The sequence below is a fragment of the Embiotoca jacksoni genome, unplaced genomic scaffold (assembly GCF_022577435.1).
Source record: "Embiotoca jacksoni isolate LCO1_2020_lvr unplaced genomic scaffold, fEmbJac1.0.p SCAF_7, whole genome shotgun sequence".
In the NCBI taxonomy this organism is placed as follows: Eukaryota; Metazoa; Chordata; class Actinopteri; family Embiotocidae; genus Embiotoca; species Embiotoca jacksoni.
Window position 1 is genome coordinate 15,493,827 of NW_027185425.1, and position 23,861 is coordinate 15,517,687.

The 23,861-nt window shown below is 39.9% G+C and overlaps 1 protein-coding gene across 1 annotated transcript; it reads left to right on the forward strand.

Moving 5' to 3' along the window:
- The first annotated feature begins 1,261 nt into the window (after window positions 1-1,261).
- lpcat1 (lysophosphatidylcholine acyltransferase 1) lies at window positions 1,262-22,276 on the forward strand. Its single transcript, XM_069176787.1, has 14 exons — window positions 1,262-1,441; window positions 9,762-9,901; window positions 10,305-10,519; window positions 11,300-11,412; window positions 11,602-11,662; window positions 15,177-15,235; window positions 16,523-16,557; window positions 16,804-16,858; window positions 17,079-17,161; window positions 17,325-17,450; window positions 19,002-19,155; window positions 19,900-19,998; window positions 20,075-20,222; window positions 20,704-22,276. Exons 1-14 carry the CDS (start codon window positions 1,355-1,357, stop codon window positions 20,835-20,837), a joined length of 1,509 nt encoding a protein of 502 aa, XP_069032888.1. The 5' UTR covers window positions 1,262-1,354; the 3' UTR covers window positions 20,838-22,276.
- Window positions 22,277-23,861: the final 1,585 nt, after the last annotated feature.

Genomic DNA, 23,861 nt, shown 5'->3' on the forward strand with positions numbered 1-23,861 from the left:
GGATCAAACGCAGGAGGAAACTCGACTTCAAATGCCTGCTGTACATCAATGAAGGCCAATTGCCCCAAACATCTCAAACACGCATTTCACAGCTTGTGCGTTTGTGTTTTGTGCTTGTGTGTTTCTGTTTGTTGCTTTGATGAGTTACAAATGTCCACTTCTCTACAAAAGTTTTATGTTCTTAGTTGACCAGGGGCAGAGGTTTCACTTTTCCTGTCAAATGTTTTAAGGTCTCTTTTGATAATATGCCCAGTTGCTAAAAGTACTACAATGATTGGCACAACATTTGTCACATATATCCAGTGCCTACACAATGAATTCTGCAGACTTTAGTGATCCTCTGACTTGTGCCACCATAAGGTTGACATTTTATGTCATCAGTTTAAAATTACATTTAGTCAAATACTGTTTTATGGCTAAATACCTATAAAACATGACATTCCTATCAGCTTTAGTTTATGTTAGTAGTAATATTTTTTTAATAAATGTGTGTGTGCCAACACATTACACCAACAGTTTGTCTTCTTTGAAGATCTTCTCCAATTTAATATATTATATGGGATATACATGTCATTTTTTTATTGATTACTATTAGCAAAAATGCTCCCCAAAGCAATTTCTTAATGTCTCCTGTCAATGAACTAAACTGTAAGAAACTGCTGAACTAAATTTATGTGAATTTTCTGTAATTAATCCAAACAGTCTTAATTAATTAAAATGAATTAATCTTAGTCTCTAATGAGATAGAAACATAACGTGTTTACAATTTAGTGTTCCATGACTGGATCATTACATTTTAAAAGATTATTTATAAGATAAACCTGCTCCAGATTGTCCAATTTATTTGTTAATGTCTAAAATTGGCCTTTCAGAGTTTGTTATTGTTTTCAAAATAAAAGCTTGAACGCGACGCTGCTTACAGTATTTGCCGGGCTTGAGTATAGCTGTTAGCTTAAGTAAATAAAAATGACGAATATAAGCTGATTAGTAGTAATTATATATTAGATAGTAATTAATTTAGTGTGCACACCCAATATCATAGCAAATCCTTTTTTTATTTTATTTTTTTTTATTTTTTTTTATTAATTGTAGCGTCTTTAAAAATCGGCTGCATTCATGTGAAACCAGACATGGCTTTTATTCTGAATTTCACAACCGGAAATTACGTTGTTTCATATGGCGAGCTTGTTTATTAGCGTTATGTAAACTGTCCTCCTCCCCGTCCAGGCAGCATCAGTCTGCCAGAGCCAGAGGAGGGACGCTTCTTGCACGTCGTGACACCACGAAGTCACCTCAACGTTGCAGGACATTTTGGACTTTTCTTTCTGTTATTTTGGTGTCAAGGTTTTCAGGTATGAAGACGTCAAACAGTCGCCCTTCAAGAGTGGGACGGAACCCGTTCGTCCAGGCGCTGAAATTCACCATGACAGAGAAAATACAGGTAAAACATCTCAGACAACAAATGGTAAATCAGTTATCTGTTGTTCAACATCTTCTTTCCTCATTTGAAGTTACTTCCGAGTGTCGAGTGTTTATTGTGTGTATTTACTGCAACTTTGCTCACCTTGTTGGGGCTGACGGACACTTTTAAGACTTCCTCTTTTGGGAGCCACTTCACACCGGTGCAATTATAAAGTTTATAAACATTGTCATGAAAAAACAAAACAAAAACAAAGTAAATGGGGATGTGGTGATGCTGGGAATAAATCTGGTTTCCATATTTTTCTCGGTAATAATGGAGAGCAAAGCTCACCTTAAGTGGTCCTTAAAAAGATTAAACAATAAGTACTTTTAAAAAGGACAGAAACCACGAGGTCACAAAATAGTCCTTCATGCAAGGTCTTTGAAGTCATTCTAAAAATCTGTCTAGATTTGATGCATAACTACAATGTTTCCTATGAATTTAATTAATTTAGATGAACCTCAATCTTATTATGGATTTTGGTGTTCATTTCTATATTTTTGAGTGTCAAGGGACAAGTGCAGATACATGGAAGTCATACTCACTTTATTGTTTTGACATTAACGATCAGAATCGGCTTTATTTGACAGGTATGTTTACACTGTCAAGGAATTTGGTTCCGGGTTGTGACTTGCTCTTGATGTACATGCACTTCTGTGCACACATAAATAAACGTATATACAGCAAAAACACGTATACAGCCAAAGGGCATCTATCCTTTTTTTTTTGTCATACAAATCACGTAACTGCCGCATGTGCTTTATTGTCCTACCTGAAACCTGTGTTGTCTCAGTGGAGCCAGACACTCCCCACATTTACCTTAATTGTCCACATTTGCATATCAAACATTCACATTCGATATTTTTCTTAACTACACACCAACTGTCAGTGTTAAGAACTTACACTAAATTACACTCCAAAACCCCCCCCCCCCCCAAAACATAACTTATTTTTTATTGACTTTGTCAGCTGACTGACTGACACCTGCTAATCGGCCTCCACTTCCTCCCACGTTCTCCCTCTGTCACTCCGCACTTTGTAGCTGTTTTCTTTTGACTCATCCAATTGTGTGTCCAAGCAAGGTGCCTCAACAAGCTGACAGGTGAACAGCTTTAATGTGGTCGTCCTCAGTAGAATGTGAGAGTCAGAGTTTAGCACCCGTCCACATACATTGGTCGCTCGTGTTGATGTGAAAGTTAAAGCAAGGTGTTTGTGCTGTGAAGGTGATGGGGAGAAACTTCGCTTGTCTTGCTACACACACACACACACACACACACATGCATGGACAGCTGTGGCTACATCCCTAAATCAACCATTAAAATCAATAGAGGGACCTATAAGGCTGAAATACGTCCTCATCAATCAAGTAATGGATCAATGGATTCTCATGCCTAGCGATTGGTAGGGTTTGCTGACTGCCTGCCAATGTCCTGAACACACATAACTTAACGGACTGACCCACTGAAAGAGTCATTTCATTTTGTAACATGCGATTAAAAAGCACATTATTAGTGACGGTTTCATTCAGTTTGAAGTGAATAAACAGCTTTCATGGAGAAACAGCTGAAACAGGTCAGGGATGGGCTTTTCTGTATTGTTTGCAGTCGTACAATCAGACTATCTTCTCTCCCTCATCGGGTTTATCTTTCTCCCCGTAGCTGCAGGGCTCAGAGGTGCCTGCTTTCATTCAGAGCAAAATATACAAATCACAAGGCTCAGGAAATTGGCCTTTATGCTGGCACCACCAGCTCCCGACTATTAACAATTCCACTGACAGCGCTAAACACCAGTCCTTTGTCTTTTTAGTTTTGCATGCTTTTGTTGCGGTAAACTAAGCTTTTAGACATGGCCGCATGCCGTAATTACACTCTTTTCCCCATCGTCGGTTTTGCTGGAGGAATGTCTTCGTTAGCGCACGTGTCTGTCAGTGTTTATGTTGGACTTTTCAGTAAATTGTAAACAGTTGTGTGCCTGAGCCAGACGACAGCAGCAGGTCTGAGGATGTAAGGTGGACCATGTGTGGCTGCTTCACACCTCATGCTTCCTGCTTCTAATGTGGCGGTGAGGTGTGTTTTTCCACTTGTCAAACGTGCGGACCCGGTTGCACGCTCTCCTGTAAACAAACACGAGCTGTGCCTGAACACAAACAAACAAAGCGGAACCAAAAAAACGACAACAAAAATGGCCTGCTCGATGCTTTCGGCTTTCAATCTACATGACTGCATAACATGTATGCTTTTTAAAGTGTGTTGTATCTGTGTCTTTGTCGTAGAGAGGCTTGCTGCATAAGCACATTTGGCCCCTCTTCCTGGATTTTTTTTTTTTTTTTACTCTAACTTTCCAGTGAATATGATCAGCAGCACTGCAGATCAACAAAGTCCGCAAGTGAGGCATACAGACAGTAGCATTCATTCCAGCTGAGTCCCACACTGCCAGGCAGTGAACATCCCACAGACATAGCTGCCAACTCTCCAGCCCAGACAATACACCCATAATATTCAACAGAGCTGAGACTTAATACACAGCTTCTTGACTAAGGCAAATATTTTAATACCTGATATGGCTTTAGTCTTGTGTATGTGTGTAACGTGTAACTTTGGTTTTCATCTGGGGGACTCAGTTCCTGCTGCCTGGCCTTCCTCCCTGCCTGACAAGCAGCCTGAACCTGACAAACGGTAGGACAGTTTGAGTGCTTCCTGGGCTCCCAGGTGGGAATCAGGGCTCTCTTCTTTTGGCCCATTGAAAACAATTAGCCAAGAGCAATTATCCTTCACTATAGCACTACAGGGTATAGAGCAGTCCAAATTGGATGCATCACCCAGGGGAGCTGGTTGTCATATGGCTATGGAAAATGCTGCCTCAGCGGAGGCCTGGATGTAGTTTCTGTTTTAAACTGTCGCTGACATTTTTTTAAATTATTGATTAATATGCAGATTATTTTCTTAACTACATGTTAGTTTTATAAAACAGAAAACAGTGAGAAAGGCCCATCACAATAACAGAGAGTCAAAGTTGAGCAGCAGACGTGTTGTTTTGCTCGACAAACAGTATCAAACCTTAAAGTATTCAATTTACCTGAATGTAAGACCAAAAAAAAAAAAGATAATTTACACTTGAGATCGTGGGACCATGAAATGTTTTTTTTTTCAATTAGACATGATTTGAACCATTAATCGATTATATGAACAATGGCCAAATCACTTTTCTCTTAGTGCGTGTATTGATTAATCACTGCAGCTCTATCAATATGGATAACTGTGAACACAACATGTAGTAGGACGTACACAGTTTCCAGTGGCCTTTCTCACCCTTTTCCCAATGGCAACAGTGTCCCTTAGTTACGCTGTTAAAGGCCTAGATGGCAACATTTATGTAACATTGGTGTTTTGTGGGGTTGTTTATTTTTTTTTTTTTGCTTGTTGCATGTTCCTTTGTAATTGTAAAGTATATTGGGACCATGTCGCATGGTAATGTTATACTTTAACATAGATGTCAAAAACTAAGATGATGACATCAACATTCATGCACACATTAGCGGAGTCAGTGTCCAGTTAATATTTTGATAATAAATGAAAAAAAAAAAAAAAAGTATTCAAATACATTTTAGATAATTTAAACAAACACCACAGAGCTGAATCTTTCCATAACTTCTTTTTGTTGTGTTGAAACTGATGGTTTCATGGTGCCGCTTCACCTCGTACCCATATGTTACCATTGTTTAGACACCCATCCCGTTGTGTGTTTGTGCACATTTCCAGGTAATGGTATGTGTCAGATATTCCGCTTTATGCACTTGTGTGTCTGTGTATTGTTAGAGTGCAGCTGACTGATACATATGGTGTGTGTGTGTGTGTGTGTGTGTGTGTGTGTGTGTGTGTGTGTGTGTGTGTGTGTGTGTGTGTGTGTTTAGGAAGCGGAAGTACTCTGTTGTGAGATGGGTTGAGTGACTTTCTGCCTTAATGGCCCCTGACAGCTTTGCTGCTGCTATACTTACAGGCAGGAGGCTCGTGTTTGTGTGTCGAGAGACAATCGAGCCAGTCACTGGGAAAGCAGAAGCAGGATGATCTACCCTATTTATGTTATGTAATTCATGTTTGTCTTAAAATGAAGGTGTTGAGAATCAGGTAGAAAAGTTAGGTCTGCTGTTTGAGGCTAGTGATTTGAGGCTAAATTAGTCACCATTTTTGTAAAGATGTTGCAATTCCACAAAGACTGAAATACCCAGATTTTTAGACTGTTTCTAAATCTCAAGGATTCATTGTGGGTTGAACGGATCTTTCCAAATCAAGTTCATCAAAGGCTGTCTAGAATTCGGAGAACACAATGGAACAGCAGCAAGTGTTCAGGTCTTCTTCTTTTTTTTCTTTTCTTTTTCTTCAAATTCGTCCTGGAATTCTTCTTCTTGTAATTATTCTCCGCAGTGCAACCTGGCAGAGCATTATCACCACCTATTGCCGTCTTACAGAGTCTAAGAGTGCATCAATAACATGGTCCTGTCCTTGCACATACACACAGGCTTGTGGGTGCTTTAAGGGCACAGAGGCTACACCTCAAGCATCCTTGAAAATTCTCTGAACTAAGGGCTGTCTTGAACTTTGGAGGATCATTGACATCGGATCAGTTCTTCGGAATTTGATGACGTAGCGGCCTAGAACCTCCTCCTTTCACGGACGTATTCTTTAGATGGCGAAGCAGCTTCACCCTCTTGTCAATCTCCAAAACACTTGATCCAACAAATTTCCTAATGCATTTCAATGGCATTTTTCTTGCTCAGCCCTTGCTGTCTTGTAAATGCCCACATTTTTCAAACTCCATGTACCAGGCTCTCTAATAAAAGTTCAACACCTCAGGCACAATTCAAGACAACCTAACATTTTCTCAGGCCTTTGAAAACCTCTCTCAAAGCCGCAGAAGACAATATAAACACTTTTTCGTAGGTTCTAGTCTTCACTAAAAGTAAACCGATAGTAATATTTCAAAACAGGTGTGTAGATATCTTCCCCAGTCTTGCACATTAGAGGCTTTTGAGACAAAACTCTTCGCTATATTTGGAGTTGTAACAGAAACACAGAAACACAGTGGAAGGAGTACGGTAACAAATGATTGCATTCACAAAAAAACAAAACGGAAGTAAGCTCGGCACTGAAGCACATTTTTACTGTAAATTTCAAGGACTGCTCTCATAAAACACTTGAGATTGCTCGCCTCTGCCCCTCCCCAGCTCATTCTTATGCCACCTCCTGAGGAAATGCCAGCGGATCCTCCCAGATGGATTTGTTAAGCTCTGATGGTGACGCACAGGCATTGGGGGGTGGAAAGTCACAGAGAGGCGTTGGAGCAACATAAATCACCCCCCGCCCCCCCCACTGCTGTTTATTTATTAATACAGCCCTGAAGTGTGCACCTGGGCTCCTCCAGATAGAGAAGGACACAGGCAAGAAGGGGTGATGGGACAGGAAGGGAGGGGAGGTCAGATATGAATCCCCAGAGTGGTGACAAAAAGCACATCAACGCAAAGGAGGAGGAAAACAGTCGAAGGGAGAGCAGCATGATAAATGGAGGTGGAGCTGAGCAAATAGACACGGAGAGGGAGAGATTGATGGATGGATGGCTTGATGGATGGATACTTGAGAGGAATTCCTTTGGGATAACAGATTACTGTAAAGCAGGCCGGGAGCTTGATGAGAGGGCAATGAAGGAGCGCAGCAAGAGTGCAGGATGAAGAGACTGAATGTTGGTCACACACACACACACACACACATATACACACACACACACACACACACACACACACACACACACACACACACACACACACACACACACACACCCCACATCTCTCTCATTACACAGTAAGAGAAAAGGCATGACAGGTCAGTCTGCTGACTTTTCATCTCCTCTGTGGTACTCGGGTTTCAGTCAACTTCATTTCAATGACCTCGTTTAAACCATATGACCAGAGGTTCAGCACATGCTTGCAGAGTTGCCTTATCTTATTTCTCAGCTTATATATTTATATATGTTTATATAGGACAGGCAACGACGGAAACTTTTCCTCAGCGAGTATATGTGCTCCTTAAGACATTTAATTACAAATGTTCAAGTAATACAGAGATTATTAACAATGTATTACATATATATTAACAGAGTGCGTGTGTGTGTGTGCGTGTGTGTGTGTGTGTGTTTTGTCTGTGTACGCGCTTTCTCCTTGACTGCAATTACGATGTGAAAACCAGTGGAGGACTTTGGAAGTGGAAGACTGCAGTGTGTAGGCTTGTAGACAGTGAACTTTCTATTAAGTTAAAACAGCCTTTTAAGTAGGTTTTTAAAACATTTGAAAGTATATTTTAAACAACAAAGCAGCAAAATAACTGTTTTTAAAAGTACCGCATTTTAACAAAGGCATTGATTGTGCATTTGTTTTTTTTATCGTGTGTGTGCCTGCATGCGTGTATTAGGTGACACACATCTGAGAAACGGCACATGGCACCTAAATCCCACATTGGTCCATTCCTGCTCTACGCAGAAGCTACTGTTTCATACAACAAGACTATGTAAAAACCTAGTTTATGTGTAGACTGTGTAAAAAAAAATGCTGAAAGGCTTTTAATTTGAAACAAATACAGCAGGTTTCAGCATTCGGCCGACTAATGTGTGTAACCTTATCACACACAGTGACAACCGTGTTTATAGAGCTGGCCTGGCTCACCCGGTCAAAAGACAGCTTTTATTGTGAAGCAGCTACAGGGAATGTAACGAGTTTGAATCAGTGAAAAATGGGTAGTTTTAAAAAAAACATTTTGAGATTCTGTCAGTGTATCTGCAACCAGCTGAAACTGGCTGTAGGCTTGAGGTTAGGGAGTTGTCTGTCTGGCTGATTCATTACGTGACTGTTGGTGCTTCCATAAAATATTTACACAGGGAGTTTTTTGATAAATGATAAGCACATAGCGTTAACCAGAACATTGTGTGTTTAATGGTAAAAAATAAAAGTCTATTTTGGTTTAAAATTTTCCCTAGTTTCTGCAGGGCTTATTGGGGCGGTAGTAGAAGTGGGGGTGGTGGGCAGTTTTTTGACTAAAAACTACAATATTTTTTTATTTTGGAATATTATCATTACGATATTTAATAAAAAATGCACTGACCGCCATAAATAGAAAAATCACCAAACACTGGTAAAGAAAAGCTTATTGTGAAGCTGTAAAGCAGCCTTGTAAACCAGCACTAATCCATATCCAAAATCTTAGACAATATCTAATCTCACATCATGATATCGATATAATATTGATATATTGCCCAGCACTGAAATGGAGGAAAATGTTGGGTTTGCACAGCAGCAGTATGTTAGAACAGCTTTGTAAAGAAGTGAACTGTGAAGAGTGATGCTGATATTAATTAGATAAAGCCTCTGGATTACATTCATGCCTCGTTTTCCTGGGAATCCCTCGTATATACTGTTTATGCAGCACGGGAATAAATAACTCCACCACCTCCAATACAAGCTTCTATATTACGCGACTTTTAATTTTTTTTTTTTTAAATACATTGAATGGTTATTACAAAAAAAATGCTGACAATAAGTTGCATTAAAAACAATCTAACTTGGCAAATTAGGAGCCTCTTACATATCTTAATATATGGGTATGAAATAAATATGTTTAAATAAATCTATGTAAACTATTGTGAGGTAAGTTTTGAAGGTAAAAGATGGGACCTAGAATAATTAAGTATCTGTTTTTACTAACATTAATAGAAAAGATGTGCTTGAAACTCTAAAGAATACCCAGGTCTTAGTTTACAAACAGCTTTCGTATAGAGGCTGAAGAAAATCTCGGAAACAATAAAAATACCAGGGTTATTTTTGGAAACAAGTGCTAATAAAGATGCAACTCAAAGTGTATGAAGCTCCTTTGACTTGCTTTTTATTTTTTTAATCTATTCTCACACAGTTTATTTTTCCCCAACTTCCTCTAACATGAGGTAACTCGTATTGATCGTGTTAACCTGTGTTTGACATGAAAGCCTACAAACTGCCCAGGAAGCAGTGATTTAGATCTGGAGTGTTACTGTCATTGATGGATGATGTTTGTTCCTTCCTAGAGGCACTGATGGAATGTGAGTCTCCTCCTCCCTCAACCCTGTCGGATGTATGTCTCTCCTGTATAGGAATGTACTCTATGTTCATAAAGGCTTTTTGAAATTCTTGTTTGATGGTTGGCTAAAAAAGCCACATGAATGCCACAGTGACTATCACACTGCAGAGGAATTGTAACGCTGTGACTGTTTTCTGTCTCTCCAGATTGGCCTGATGTCGGTCACAGTTTTTCCAGTGCGGCTGCTGCTCGTCTCGTTCCTCATGCTGCTGGCGTGGCCCTTCGCCTTCGCCGCCTCCCTTGGACGCTCAGAGTTTGTTATCGAGCCGCAGTCAGGGTGGAGGAGGTGTGTTGCTGAAAGCTTTGTGTGATGGAAAGTGTTAAAGCACGTTATGTGTTACTAAGGCATATGGCGTTACACAGGAACGCGTCAGCGTCGTGTGAATAGCATCGTGTTAGACGGAGCTAAACAAACAAGCCTGTTGTCTGCTGATCGTTTACTGGTGTCTACTGTCTATTTCTACGTCTGAGAGAGAAGGTTTACAGTCAATCAGCTGGATTCACGTGTCATTTTTGGAGATCTTGGAGAGCCTGGTACTCTGGCAAGCCCAAAACATTTAGGGTGTAAAGTGAGCATCAATAAAGATTGACATGTTTGGCCAGTCAACATCGTCGGACATAACATGTTAAAAGGTTAAGACACAATGGGTTAGATAGGAGTTTTCAGCAGTGTGCGTGTCCTCCATCAGGTTAGTAGATCTGTGTCTACGAGTGATCATGCGAGCCATGTGGTTCTGCGGAGGTTTCCACTGGATCAAGGTGAAAGGGGAGCGGGCGACGCCCTCTGAAGTTCCCATCCTCACCGTGGCGCCGCATTCTTCTTACTTTGATGCCATCCCAGTCACCATGACGATGTGCTCCATCGTCACCAAACTGGAGAGCGGGAGCATCCCAGTCTGGGGCAGTAAGTCATACACATTTCCACAGTTACTGAAAGGCCGAGGAATCACTATGAAGTTATGTGCCTTACAAATCTACAGCGTATAAACAAATTCAAAATGTTGGGCTGAAGTTTCCAAACTGTAATATGAAAACCTGTATGCCAGATAAACCTTTATTAGAACGACACTAATTCTATATTTTTGATACTCCCGTTCAATTTCTGAAGTTTATAGAATAACTGCATTCAAACAGTGACTTTTCGCAGCCAAAACCTAAATGGTCTGGATTCAAATTTTGAGCGATTTCTGTTGAATAAAACCTTGAATCCAAGTAGTGCCAAATAATGTTTTCCAAATTAAAATTCAGTTAGTCTTAATTGATATCCAGTTGTTTAAAGGCATATACTCATTCAGGCATTAGGTAGAACATCGGCTCGTGAATGAGGCCTGTGTGTTCAGAATGATGAGACCGAAATAAAAAAAAAATAAAAAAAAAAATCAATTCCCGAATTTACTCAATAATCCCAATTAACAATCAGGAATTTAAAAAGTGTTTTTCTTATAAAAAAAAAAAAATGTAGAAATGATACCTGGCCAGGTATGAATATCTATGACTCAATGTCCTTTAATTTAGTTTTAATTTGAAATCTGGTTGCACTACACAATTAACTTTAATATATGAGATTAATTGGTCAGTCAATTGATTGTTTTTCCTCCTTGTTTAAAAGCTCTGATGATTAACTTGTATATGTATTATTTGTGTTTTGCATCCAAAATCTGCCTCTTCATCGCCGCCCTCCCAGCTCTGATCAGCTACATCAGGCCAGTGTTTGTGTTTCGGTCAGACCAGGACTCGAGAAGAAAAACTGTAGAGGAGATCAAGCGGAGAGCTCAGTCGGGAGGAAAGTGGCCTCAGGTGAAATATGTGATATTTGCACATAAAGACACAGACACAGTCTCACGTCAGCTCACACCACGGGGGAATTGAAAGGTGATGGCGTGAGTACAGTGAGTGACAGACTCACATTAAGGCCAAACTAAAAACAAGGAGTGAAAGTCCAACTGCATCTGTCTGTGTGCACTAATGTGTGTGTGTCTGTTGCAGATCATGATATTCCCCGAGGGTACGTGCACCAACAGGTCCGGTCTCATTTTATTCAAGGCTGGTATGTGTTTGGTCCTCTTCCTGCTTTAGCCTGCTCACGAAACCAGATGGAGGGAATGACCTTAGTGCGCTGAAATATGATTGAAAAGATAAATAGATTAATTACTTATTAACTGGAACTTTTCTATTTCCTTTAGCCTTAAAAAGAAGTCATTCATGAGGTCAAATTGCACAAAAACAGTTTGGTTCCCATTTTGTTTTTCTAAAACGAATGATTTGATTTACTGTGATTATTTCAATGCACACAAATGATACCATTAACTTTTACATACTGTATTTGTTCATCACACATAATGCATTGTAATTACTTTGGTGATCCCTTTACATCAAGCGCCACCATCAGGTTAAAATGTCCGTTTGCTCAAAACTTTGGTTCATGACTAAACTACCATAAAATTATCATTTTTATGATAGTATTATTATACGTCATTTTCGTATAATTTTCGTCATTTTCCTACAAGCAGAGTAGGTCTAATGATATTACAGGCCAATAATAATAATTGTGACCATGGAACTGTGTAAGACTTTAGCGTTTTAGTTTTCCTCAATGAGCTACTTGCACTTGAAATAGCTGATGATAAAACAAGGATGTATTCGGCTGGTTATTCTGGTACTTGCTGTGTTATCCCAGGAATGCTTTAAGGGAATTTCAGAATTTGGCACAAATGCTCAGTTGGACTCGAGGATGAACTGATTTGATTTTGATGGTCAAAGGTCAAAGATCGCTCTGACTGCACAGAACATGTTTGTGTACACAACTCAAGAATTCATGCTCTAAATTTCTAAATCAAAATGTTCTGCAAAAACAATTTTTTTGCCCATTATTGTCCATATTACATTACTAAGGAACTAAGGAGCAGAAAGGGGGGATTGTATTTCATATTTGGTCAGATATCAATCAGAAACAAGATTCTGATCAAAGGGTTGTTTCTGTTGTTCAGTTAAAACAAATCCTCCTTTTCTCCTTCGAGATGCGCTTAACAGACTAGAACATGTATAATGATGGTTAACCACAATCAATTTTTGAGTCGGAGGATGGAGGTGCGAGGAGGTGAGGAAGAAGAATGGAGAGCACCTTTTACAGTAGCAGCTAAACTTCAGTATGTTGGTGCTGTCAGTATGTCAGTTCTTATTAGCTTGCTGATGTTAGTTAAGAGAGCTGCTGTGACTGAGTACAACCTCAGAGGCTATTCCTGTTTAAACTGATGGGCAGATGATGAACAGGATACAATAAATACGTTTACATTTATAAAAACATTTTAATGAACCAAACATGTTATTTGTCCCATGGCTCCAGTTGGTAGATAACAAAACATAAATGTCCTCCACAGTAGTTGATGCAATAACACAGCTGGTTGTGGTTCTTTGCAATTTCCAGCCTTGGGTGTGTCAGTGTGTTAATAGAGAGACTCTGTGTGATCACTTTGTTCAGTATTCATTTCATTTAGTGTGCCAGGGCTTGTAAATGATTATTAATGCATGGAGCTGAAGGCATCGCTGACAGTCGATCCAAATTTACTTTCTGTTGGAGCTTCAGCGTCTTGCTTCAGGACGCCGCAACAGTTCACATAACTGTTGCGCCCATCCCTTTTAGGGGTTGTTTTTCTGCTCACATCCCGTGTGTGTGTGTGTGTGTGTGTGTGTGTGTGTGTGTGTGTGTGTGTGTGTGTGTGTTGTCAGCCATTGTCCACTGCCTGCTCTGTCTAATCCCCTTTCTTCCAGTCTGTAATTCTGTCATTCCCAGTAAGCCATGTTGGTCACACTCTGTCCTGCTTTTGTTGTGTGTGTGTGTGTGTGTGTGTGTGTGTGTGTGTGTGTGTGTGTTACCCGTCCGCTCTGGAAGTGTCTCCTCTCGTTACGTCTCATCCCTGGCTCCCAGCACAACAGAGCGACCGTGTGTGTGTGTGTGTGTGTGTTAACGTGCCTTTGCCACCTGTGCATGAAAACACTCTGCAGGTACTTCCAGTCTTTTTCTCATTTCAAACACCATTTTATTAGAGTTGTCTCTTTCGTCCTCACCCTTTTTCTCCCTGTCCGTCCTCTCACTGTGTCCCATTATTGTTATTATTTAGAGGGTGCAGGCAGTGATCACGTTTATGCTTCTTTAAGTTTTTTCCCGGTCTCACGAGATGGTTCAGCGATGTAACTTAGTCTTATTTAAAATCATATGTCAGTCATCAGTGTTTATTGATTGAGGTTCTTTGTTGATCACAGCTGCTCAAACTTAACACATCAGTTCATCAACTGTTTAATCAACAATGTTCTCTGGGAGCTTTTTATCTCACCACCTTCATTGGTGTCATGTTAAATTGAAACCAGCCTTGCCCTGCCTTTAAGGTTCTACTAATTATATACAAACGTACACGTACTGTATTTAAGCAAGGAGTTTATGCAGCAGCTTTTTGGCAGTTTATTTAAAAATGACAATTATTTATATAAATACCTGTTTTTCTTATCTTATTTTTGCTTTACTTCATTTAACTTGTATTATTTTTCTTTTTTTTTGAGTCAGCCCTGGCACAGCTGTATATTTGCATTTTGTCCACAAGTCATGATGTAATTAGCTAAATTTACGCCTTCTGATCAAAGTTCTGTTGGTCCTTCTGAAAATAAATCTATAATTATTTAGATATTAGGCCCTATAGAGAGGTATGTTTTGGTGTGTGTCTGGTTTGATTTACAGGCCTGTGACGCAGTCAGGTTACCGGTATAACTGGGCGGGCGTAGTGTCGAGTATTTTAGTGTCTTTCAGATCAATCAGTAAAAAGTATTGTTTTGTTTCAGTACACTCATCAGCCTCATCAGCAGCACCAGGCAGCTGTTTTCATCACTGTATTACACTTGATGTACTCTCTCCGGGCAGACCCACACAACAGACACACAAAGTTAGCGACTAGCTGGTGACCATACTGGAACATGTTTCTGCTAAACAGCCAGATATTTCCCCCAATTAATTAGTAAAAACCAAAAGAGAATTAGAATTAGAGTCAATATTGACTTTGGGTGTGCACAAACAGCATGTCACCAAATGAATGGCAATGTTGCTGTGTGTCTGCTGGATGTGTGAATAAGCAAAGAAATTGCATTTATGTTATGCTCTTAATTCTCACGTTTTGTTTTTTTTATCCCTTTCAACTGTCACACAATAGCTTGAATAGGTCTTTGTCCAGAGATAAATACTGTATGTAGATTTTATCAGCTCACCTGTCATCAACACGACATAATAGAATCTCTGCCAGTGCAAGAGGTTATCCTGAGGTTGTGAGCTTGTCACTCATCTCAGCCAACATGCAATACTCTGTCTCTGCTGCAGAAACCCCCAAAACAATGGATTGCTTTGATATTGTAGTTTCTGTTGGAAATATATGCATGTAAGAATTGATCAAAAAAATTGATCAAAGACGGCTAATTTCACAGTTTCTTTGTCTTTACTGTTATACATGACTAATAGAAATACTTGATACTGTACCTCCTATCATTTTCTCACCACCTCCCTCCTCTCTGTTCTTTCTCAGGTGCTTTTATCCCAGGACTCCCAGTTCAGCCAGTGATACTACGCTACTCGAACAAACTGGTAAATCCCCTGCACCTCTTTGTTTCTTCACCTTTTTGATGCCAAACATGAGATCATGTTCAGCCTGACTCCACCTGTGCGTACCGGCACGCCTGTGATGTAATGGTTTCTTTCCTTCACGTTAGTGTGTTCCTCTTGTGCTGAATGACTTCATGTTCTAGTGGGATGATATTTCATCCCCGTATTTCTCTCTCACACTTGTCTCGCATGCACGCACGCACACACACACACACACACACGCACACGCAGGTGTCATGTCCCTCTCTCGGCACCTCTCCACACTCTCTCATGAATTATGCAGTTCTTATTACCTAGTTTTTTCTTGTCTGTTTCCCTAGAAAGCTTTTGTCACTGTTTCTCTTTGTGCTCGATGTCGTCACTGTGATGACTTTAGTGACAGCGTGGCATCACGTGGTATTTAAGTAAGGCACTGAGAGCAGGAATAAACTGCAGTAACTGGGTGACTGGTCCTTGGTTTGTATGTTCCTGTCCAGGTTCCTTATTTCTACACCAGCAGATTGTTTCCATTCCGTCTGTTTCCATCTGTTCATTTGGCAATGGCGACCTTCTTCCACTGGAAATAGAAATACTTATTGACTCTCTTTCTGAAACTGTGACTGTGCAACACCAGCACACATAAAGGGAACCATCATCACCTATCGTCACCTGCTTTAAAGTGGCTAAATTCTCTCGAAAAAACGAAAAGAAGGCAGGCCTGCTTTATTGCATGATCATCATCAAATCTTGCCATTTTCAGTGTGTGGGATGCTGCTTGAAGGTTGTTGTTATTGTTTTATGTTGCAACAGGGATATTGAGAACAGTGAGACATGAATAACAGAAGGGGAGGAGAATGCCAACTGAAATAGTCGGCCAATATCAGGTTAATAACAACATCATACACCCAGTGAGTCAGAAGACAAACAATACACATAAAGTGTGTGGTAGTGCAAACAGTTATATGCATCACATATGGTACAGTATAGTATGTGTAGATGTGGAGCAGGTTGTGATAACTATCTGAGGAAACAGGATTAGCTGTGGTATAGCAGATGATACCTGGTCAGATATTAATGAGTGTGATGGCAGGAGGAAAGCTGCTCCTGTGTTAGTTGCTAGTTTTGTACACAGAGTTGTGTGGCGCCTCCCCTCCGGCCATCGGGACAGCGGGACAGAGCGACTGAGGGACAGTGGGACAGAGGGACAACGGGGCAGCAGGACAGAGGGACAGTGGGAGGCGTTTCTGTGCTTGTTCTCAGTCATTTCCTCTTCCCTCGTGTTCTCCACAGGATACTGTTACATGGACCTGGCGAGGTCCTGGAGCGTGAGTGTTTCTCTCTCACACACCTTCATACATACACACACACAGAGCTTCTCCCGGCCCTGTGTTAATAAATCTGTGGTGGAAACACCAGTGACCTGGTTTCCATTAGAAAGGAACGTGGTACCATTCTGTGGGGGAACCTCCATTATCTCCGGGGCCATCTGTTCGGTCTTGTCTCCATTCATCAAATGAATTTTCTCTTTCTTATACTCATGTTTAGACCAAGTTAATTCTTCTGCTTTTCAGGTTTAAGATCTTATGGCTCACTCTGTGCCAACCTCATAACTCTTTGGAGATTGAGGTGAGTAGTTTAGTAAGCCAGAAGACAGTGAATTAGCTTTTTTTTGTCACTGTATTTTCAGTCCTTTTTTTTCTAAATTTGTCAAAATATTAGATGAGAAAAAGATACTATACGTTTATCAAATGTAAATGTTTTTAATGTGTGTAATTCTCTATTTATTGTATTGTGGATCAGTTTTGTGACATTACAAAAAGACTGAGTTTACACTGTCTCTCCTTAGTATTTACCTATTTACACTCCATCAACCGAGGAGAAGGAAAACCCTGCTCTGTTCGGCAACAACGTCAGAAAGCTCATGGCCAAGTAAGTGTGTGTGTGCGTGCGTGCGTGCACGTGTGTGTGTGTGTGTGTGTGTGTTGGCACGTTTGCACAAGTGCCATTGATTAGCATCGGATCATCTGCACACGCTTGCTCTGAATACCCACAGCTCACAGAGAGCCACATAAAGCATTCCCTCTCCTGATAGGGCGTTGGAGCTGCCACTCACAGACCTCTCCTTTGACGACCTCGAGATCAGCCTATCACGGGGCCCGCTGAGCATATACGACTGCAGCAGCCTCCTGGAGTTCAACCAGCTAATGTGTCGCTTAGGGTGAGTGGAGGGAGACCGGACCGACTGGTTGAACAGGGTGGTGACTGGGTTTGATTCAAGAGTTCGGGGCGGTGAAGGTATAAACACTGCCACCTACTGGTGGAAGGGCAGAAACACACACTGGGTGAGGAAGGGGTTTTAAAAATTGCCACAGGAACTCAGAAGTATATAATGTGAGTTTTTGGTTAAATAGAGAAGACACAAGTGATATTAAGGGCTAATTAGTTTTCTATTAAGGAGTCTTTACAAAATCAGCTGTCTGCATAAATAGGAAAGGAATGACTATCCATTGTAGGAGTAGTTAGTGCAGTACAATAATTAGTTCTTGATGTGTAGTTTGCACAGCCATGATAACATAAAGTAGTTGTGATCATAAACTGAGCAGGAGGGATTCTTTATATTCTGTCTAAATCATATGACTCACTCCATCATCTTTATGAATAGATTGAGGAACTTCACCACCAGCTTTCTCTATGCAACATTTATACGCCGCCTTCTAATTGTAACATTTTAACCCTGCAGATAGTTTTTATTTAAATGTACTCCTAACAATAAATCTTCCACGTCAAAATATTAACAATTTTAATTAAACTTTATGGTTTATTGAAGCTAATAAAAAAAACTAATTAAGAAAGAACATGAATTGCATTTATTATATGTGAAATTTTAATTATATCAAAGGAAGGTTAGATCTTTATGCTAGATTTGGTTTCCTACTCATCGTCATTAGTTCTTTTACTTAGGAAGTGGAAAGTGCAAAAAATAGTTAATGAATTATCTTTTGTAAAGTTTTTTTTACATTTTTTTATTTGAGGAATTGGAGTTGTGATAAAGACAACGTGAATGATGGGAGTAAAATAAATTGTGTAGCTAAATCTGATTTAATCTAACAAACTGTATACTGTACAGAAGAGGTCAAGTCACAAGTAGTGGAAGAGTTATTCTGATCTTTTAATTAAAGGTGCAATTTAAATAAAAATCCATTCAAAAGTCCACTCAGCATCTGACCATACTTTGCACCTCACATCATAATACTATAGTAGGAAGTACTCATGATGCAGAATGGCCAGAATCATGTATAGTATGTCACTTTAAATAGTATATCCTAATCTTAAAGGTGAAAAATACACAGTGGAGTAGAAGTATGAAGGAGCAGAAAATGGAAAGAAAGTACAAATTCCTCCAAATTGTATTTTGGGTTAGTACTTGAGTAAATCTACTTAATTACTTCCACCTCTGCGAAACCACAGTCCAATAATAGGCCAGCTGGGACGATTTCAAGCCAAAATACTGAAAGGTAAAACTCATAAACCTTGGGTCTGATGATTCACATGAGCCCTTAATAGAAAAGAATATGAATAAATCACTCGCGGTTTTATGACCTCAATACATTTTAAAATGTTTTGATTTGCTGTGTGGAACTTGCATGTGAAAAAAAACCTTGTTTCCAAAAAACTGTATGTCACACGTGGTTTCTGTGTGACTAACGTAACACATTTATATACGAGGTGATCTCTTCATAGGTGTCTCTGTTTGACTTTGTCATAAAAGGTTGAGAGCAGGGACCACAGACGAGGTGCTGGAGGAGCAGGCAAGGAGAGCCAGAAAGCTGCAGGGAGACCAACTGGGTTTAGATGACTTTGCCCAGTTCCTCAAGCTACCAGTCACAGACACACTTAAACAAGTCCACAGCTTCTTTGATCAGGTAAAGACAAAAGAAATTCAAGGTGCAATGAAGTCAATTTGACAAAAGCAAGGATTTAAAAACGGTATTGATCCAGATACACTGCATCATAAAACAAAATAATCTTTACAGAATTGTTGGGGGAAATATCCAAAGTTATCCCATTGATTTGAATTACTCTTTTGTGGGCAGAAATGGCGATATTATCAGTTTCGTTATCTCTGCTGCATGTGTGTGTGGTGCCCTAAGACCTCATTAAAAATACATATTTGAAGATGGATTACAGGTTTAACATTGGTCATGATATTTTTTGTGTTTGCAGAATCTTGCTGCATAAATGTCACAATAATAATACATTTTATTTACTGGGTGCTTTTCAAAGTGCTGAATGATGCATATGATTTACATATCAAACACTGGAACACTGATTTCCCAGACATTGCTTTAGCTTCCTGCAGCCAGGTTGAAATTAAGGACACAATTAGGACATGTGTGATTTTGCTTGAACATGATGACTAAAGAAAATCACACGTACACCACCACTACTCCATAAGCAGTGGATGATCTGATTAGGCTTTCGTGTTTGTAGCCGCAAAAAGTACACATTAACTTCTGTATTGATTATTGGATTGCCACAAAAAGGCAATTCAAACTGCTTTGTTTTAAAATACAGAAAGTTCATGTTTGGTTGAGTGGACATGATTTCAAGCTGGAGATGATGACAGTTCTGCAGTTTTTGCTCACTGAGATGATTTTTGTTCTCAGCACGGAGACGGACAGATAGACATCAGACACTATGTTATTGCTCTGTCCACCGTTCACCGACCTTCACAGTCACTGGACACCCTCAAACTGGCCTTCAAGGTGAGCACTTTTACCACTACGTCTGGTTGGATGTCGACTTAATGCCGCTGAACTAAAACAACATGTCTGTGTGCAGATGTATGAGAGCGGAGAGAACAGGAAAATCCTGGAGGAAGAGCTGGCCGTCATCTTTGAAATCATGCTGGGAGTGAAGGAAGTGGATGTTAATAGTCTGTTTTTAGTGCTCGACGGACACGTTTGTAACACAGGGAAGATCGCTTACGGTAAGACCATGTTTTTGTCTGCCGCGACAGTTTTAAACTTCTCAAATTATCTCCAATATCAATGTACAAATGAGATGATTGACAGCATCTGTCATTGTGTCCCCCAATTCGTCTGCTGTCACCAGCACATTAGATTTCTTCCTGGCTTTACTGAAGAAGACAAATACCATCTGTTAGGAGAGATTTTACATCTACCATCTGTCTCTTCTAGAAACTGTCAAATCTTTTTTGTACGCTCTTTTCTTGTCCTACAAAACCAATTTCTTCTTTAAAACAATCCAGCAGTGTGTTAAATGCAGTAAACACAAAAAGGAAGCTTTTCATCTTACCTGTAACAATCCAGACTTATCATAATTACACCGATGCACTAAACAAAAGAAGTAATTACACGTTACACCTCTATTCAAAATATATGCGTTATTCCGGTGCCTGCTTTACCAAAACAATAACATTTGTTTCAATCTGTCACGCCTTTTCCCAGATGATCTTCTTCCCCTTATACACCCGCATCTGCACTTTGCGCTGCAATACCTTGACTTTAAAGACCATCCAAGTAGATTCTGCTGCGGACCACCCAGAAGCAGCAACGGCCAGAGCCACAACAAAGATGCCTGAACGACAGACGTCTTCATCACCTCCAGATGCTTCAGCTCACCTGCCACCTCTGTGCCTTTAAGTGCAGATAGAGAAAGCTAAGTTGTTAGGAAAGGGTACGAATCGCAGTTCTCCTCTATTTTCTTTGCCTTCCTTTATTTTTAGTCCCCATTATGATATAAAGAAAAAAAAAAAAATAATTCTCTCCAGATGCTATTTATTTAAAAATTTATTTTCTTATGTATGATTTAATGATATTTAAGAAATAAGTAGATAAAAGAAGGTTGTTTTTTTTTCTCTGATTTTGTTCTTATCTCAGGCATACGGACACCAGCAGGTTGCCCTTTTCTGCTGCGCCTCAGTTTCATACATAAAAACAAAGAAACTTAATTTCAGGTCAAAAAGGATTTAGATATGGAGCAAGCTGTCGTTTAGTGATAAATCTAGGATGTTATCGTACCGAATTATGTAACAAAATCAGCTACTTAATAAACAAGTGTTGACGCTGATGATTGGGCTCATATTTATCGAACGTCTAGGAATTCAAGGAACCGTGCTAAAGGTTAACGCAAAGGAAAAAACACTCTTGCCTCAGAACTGGAGCTGACAGGAGAGGAAACAGTCTCAGCTGCAAATTATGACACCAATTTTCACACAGTTGCTGTTTGGAGTTTTAGTTACAGGGGAAATTCTAAATGCATAAAATAGTAAATGCATTATGTACTTGGGGAAATAATAGATGGGACTAAGTAATGTATGCAAACGTATAATACCAAAATAAATCTTAAATCTCCCGATAGTTAAAAAATACTTGCACGAGGGTGCTGAACTGATCGGTTTTGGTGGCCTCAGTTTTTTGTGGGGAGAGCGTTTTGTATCTCATGTAAAGTCCGTCCGGTTACCTTCACCTCTAATAAGTTCATACACTGCTGGAGCTCTCCTCAGTGGTTGACAAGATAGGACTCATTTCCCAAGTAAAGACAGTTGATGAGTGCTTTGACTCCTAATCCCAAAAGTAGGACCAAAGATGTGGAGTCCCACAACTGTCCGAATCTACAAATGATTTTCTATTCCGAGGGCTCCGAACGGACACTTCTGCCGTCTACTAACTTTATATTTTTTTTGGTGTTAGAACAAAGATTTTAGAATTGTACATCTTCTGGTAGTTTGAGGAATAATGTAAGGTATTTGCAATTTTTTTTTTTTAATGTCATACTGTTTCCCCATAATCCTTTTTTCACCCACAAGTTAAACTAAATTTCCTAAGAGAAACACTGCAGAGGACGACTGCTTAGCCGTTCTAGATGATCAAATCTCAGATATCATGCAAACAGACATATCTTCACTTTTTTATGGGCCTTTCTCTTGACTGACACATTTTGTACCTTTTGACTCCAATGTTGGTATTACATTTCACTACTCAACACAAGTTTTAAATACAGAAATCAAAGCTTTTTGCTTTTCTTATACAAAATAAAATGCTTTCAGTTACGTTGTTGTCACTTGTCGTTTTTGTCCACTAGGTGGAACTCTGCTTTCACTCATTCACCTCAACATGGTTAGATTTTTCTGAAACTGTCTGACAGCACTTCCAAGAATTCAGCCAGTGCTTATCATAAAGATATCCTTAGTGAAAATGTTTCCACTGCTGTATTTCCTCACCATTTTTTTTTTTTATTTTTATTTTGGACTGTGTATTTTCCTTCTATCACTTTTAGTGATCACACAGTAAATGATTAAGTAGGCTGTAGCTACTCATCCCATTGATTTCATAATGGCTCTTCTCCTCTCAGTCCACAGGGTGGTGCTAGCTCCTTATGCTATACCCACCAGAGAGCCCATGCAACACTGCCCACCTGATGGACAGGAAAAGCATTACCTCATCCCCTTCCTTTCATTCCTTCAGGTAAAAATAGACAGATTAAGCCTGGGCTTTGATGAGAGAAACCTACAGAGGAGGTGTGGAAGCTGGGAGAGAGGGATAGAGATGGAAGAGAGAGACTAAATGGATCGTTCTGCTCCAAATCCAATTCCTAATAGCTGGAGGGAGGATGGGTGGGAGGAGGGAGAAGAAAACAGTCAAAGAAAGAGGAGAGGGAGACTGGAGATATCACGTCTAACAATTAAGACCTGCCTTTGGGGTCTAAAGAAGAAGCTTTGTTGAGAACATATAAATTGCTCATTGAGCACTGCCTCTCTGCAGTCTCTCCCAGATACTCCTGCCTCTAAGGAATCTGCCATAAAAAAACAGCAGCCCGCAGCTTACCACATAGGAGGGCTGGATCTGTTCGCAGCATTTGGGGATCCATCGCCCGCCGTCATCCTGGCCAAGCAAAATCCCCCCTACAGTAAACACAAACCTGGATCTAATCCCAGTGACTGTAGTTGGGGAAACATCACAGTACATCCACTGGAGATCCCTTGTGGTAGCTGTATTTTTTCAGGGTCAAAGATCCGGCTCGGATAGCAGTTATCTTATTTGTTTTGGTTGTGCATGCCGAGTGGATGAGCCTCTTGATACCTGGAAATTAGCCTGTTTTCTTTTCTCTGCGCCAGGTTGTGGATGTCTGCACAGCCAGCTATAATATTTTGACTGAAGGGTTTGTATGTTTAAACAATATTAAGTGTTCAAATGGGACCTGCAGTCTGAAACATCTGCTGCAGTTATTCCCAACCAAGGGTACATGTATGTCAGGGTTGCCAAGAGCTAAGTGGAAAGGTTGTGGATTAGTTCAGTTACTTTGAAAAAATATATAATTTATGATTTTGTTGTGACTGGGTGCATATTGAGTAAATACAAATACAAGTTACCACATAAGAAAGTTTATCCATTAACTAATGGGATGGTTAATGCAGCTACAGAGAGTTATAGAAACTGTTTAATCAAAACTAAAAGCGATAAAGAGCTGAAATCGAGAGCTAAATGTTATAGATAAATAGTCTAAATAGTTAGCTATACATACGGGTAATGTATTAAATTCATTGCAATTAATTTATACAGTGTAAAATCCCAACTTAAGTCCTCTCAGGTCACTTTAGATGGCA

Excerpts from the sequence above, each read along its gene's own strand:
- lpcat1 (XM_069176787.1), top strand. The coding sequence starts at position 1,355 with ATGAAGACGTCAAACAGTCGCCCTTCAAGAGTGGGACGGAACCCGTTC. Across the intron at positions 19,999-20,074 it reads CCCTCAAACTGGCCTTCAAG|ATGTATGAGAGCGGAGAGAA; the intron begins GTGAGCACTTTT and ends GTCTGTGTGCAG. Across the intron at positions 20,223-20,703 it reads CACAGGGAAGATCGCTTACG|ATGATCTTCTTCCCCTTATA; the intron begins GTAAGACCATGT and ends GCCTTTTCCCAG.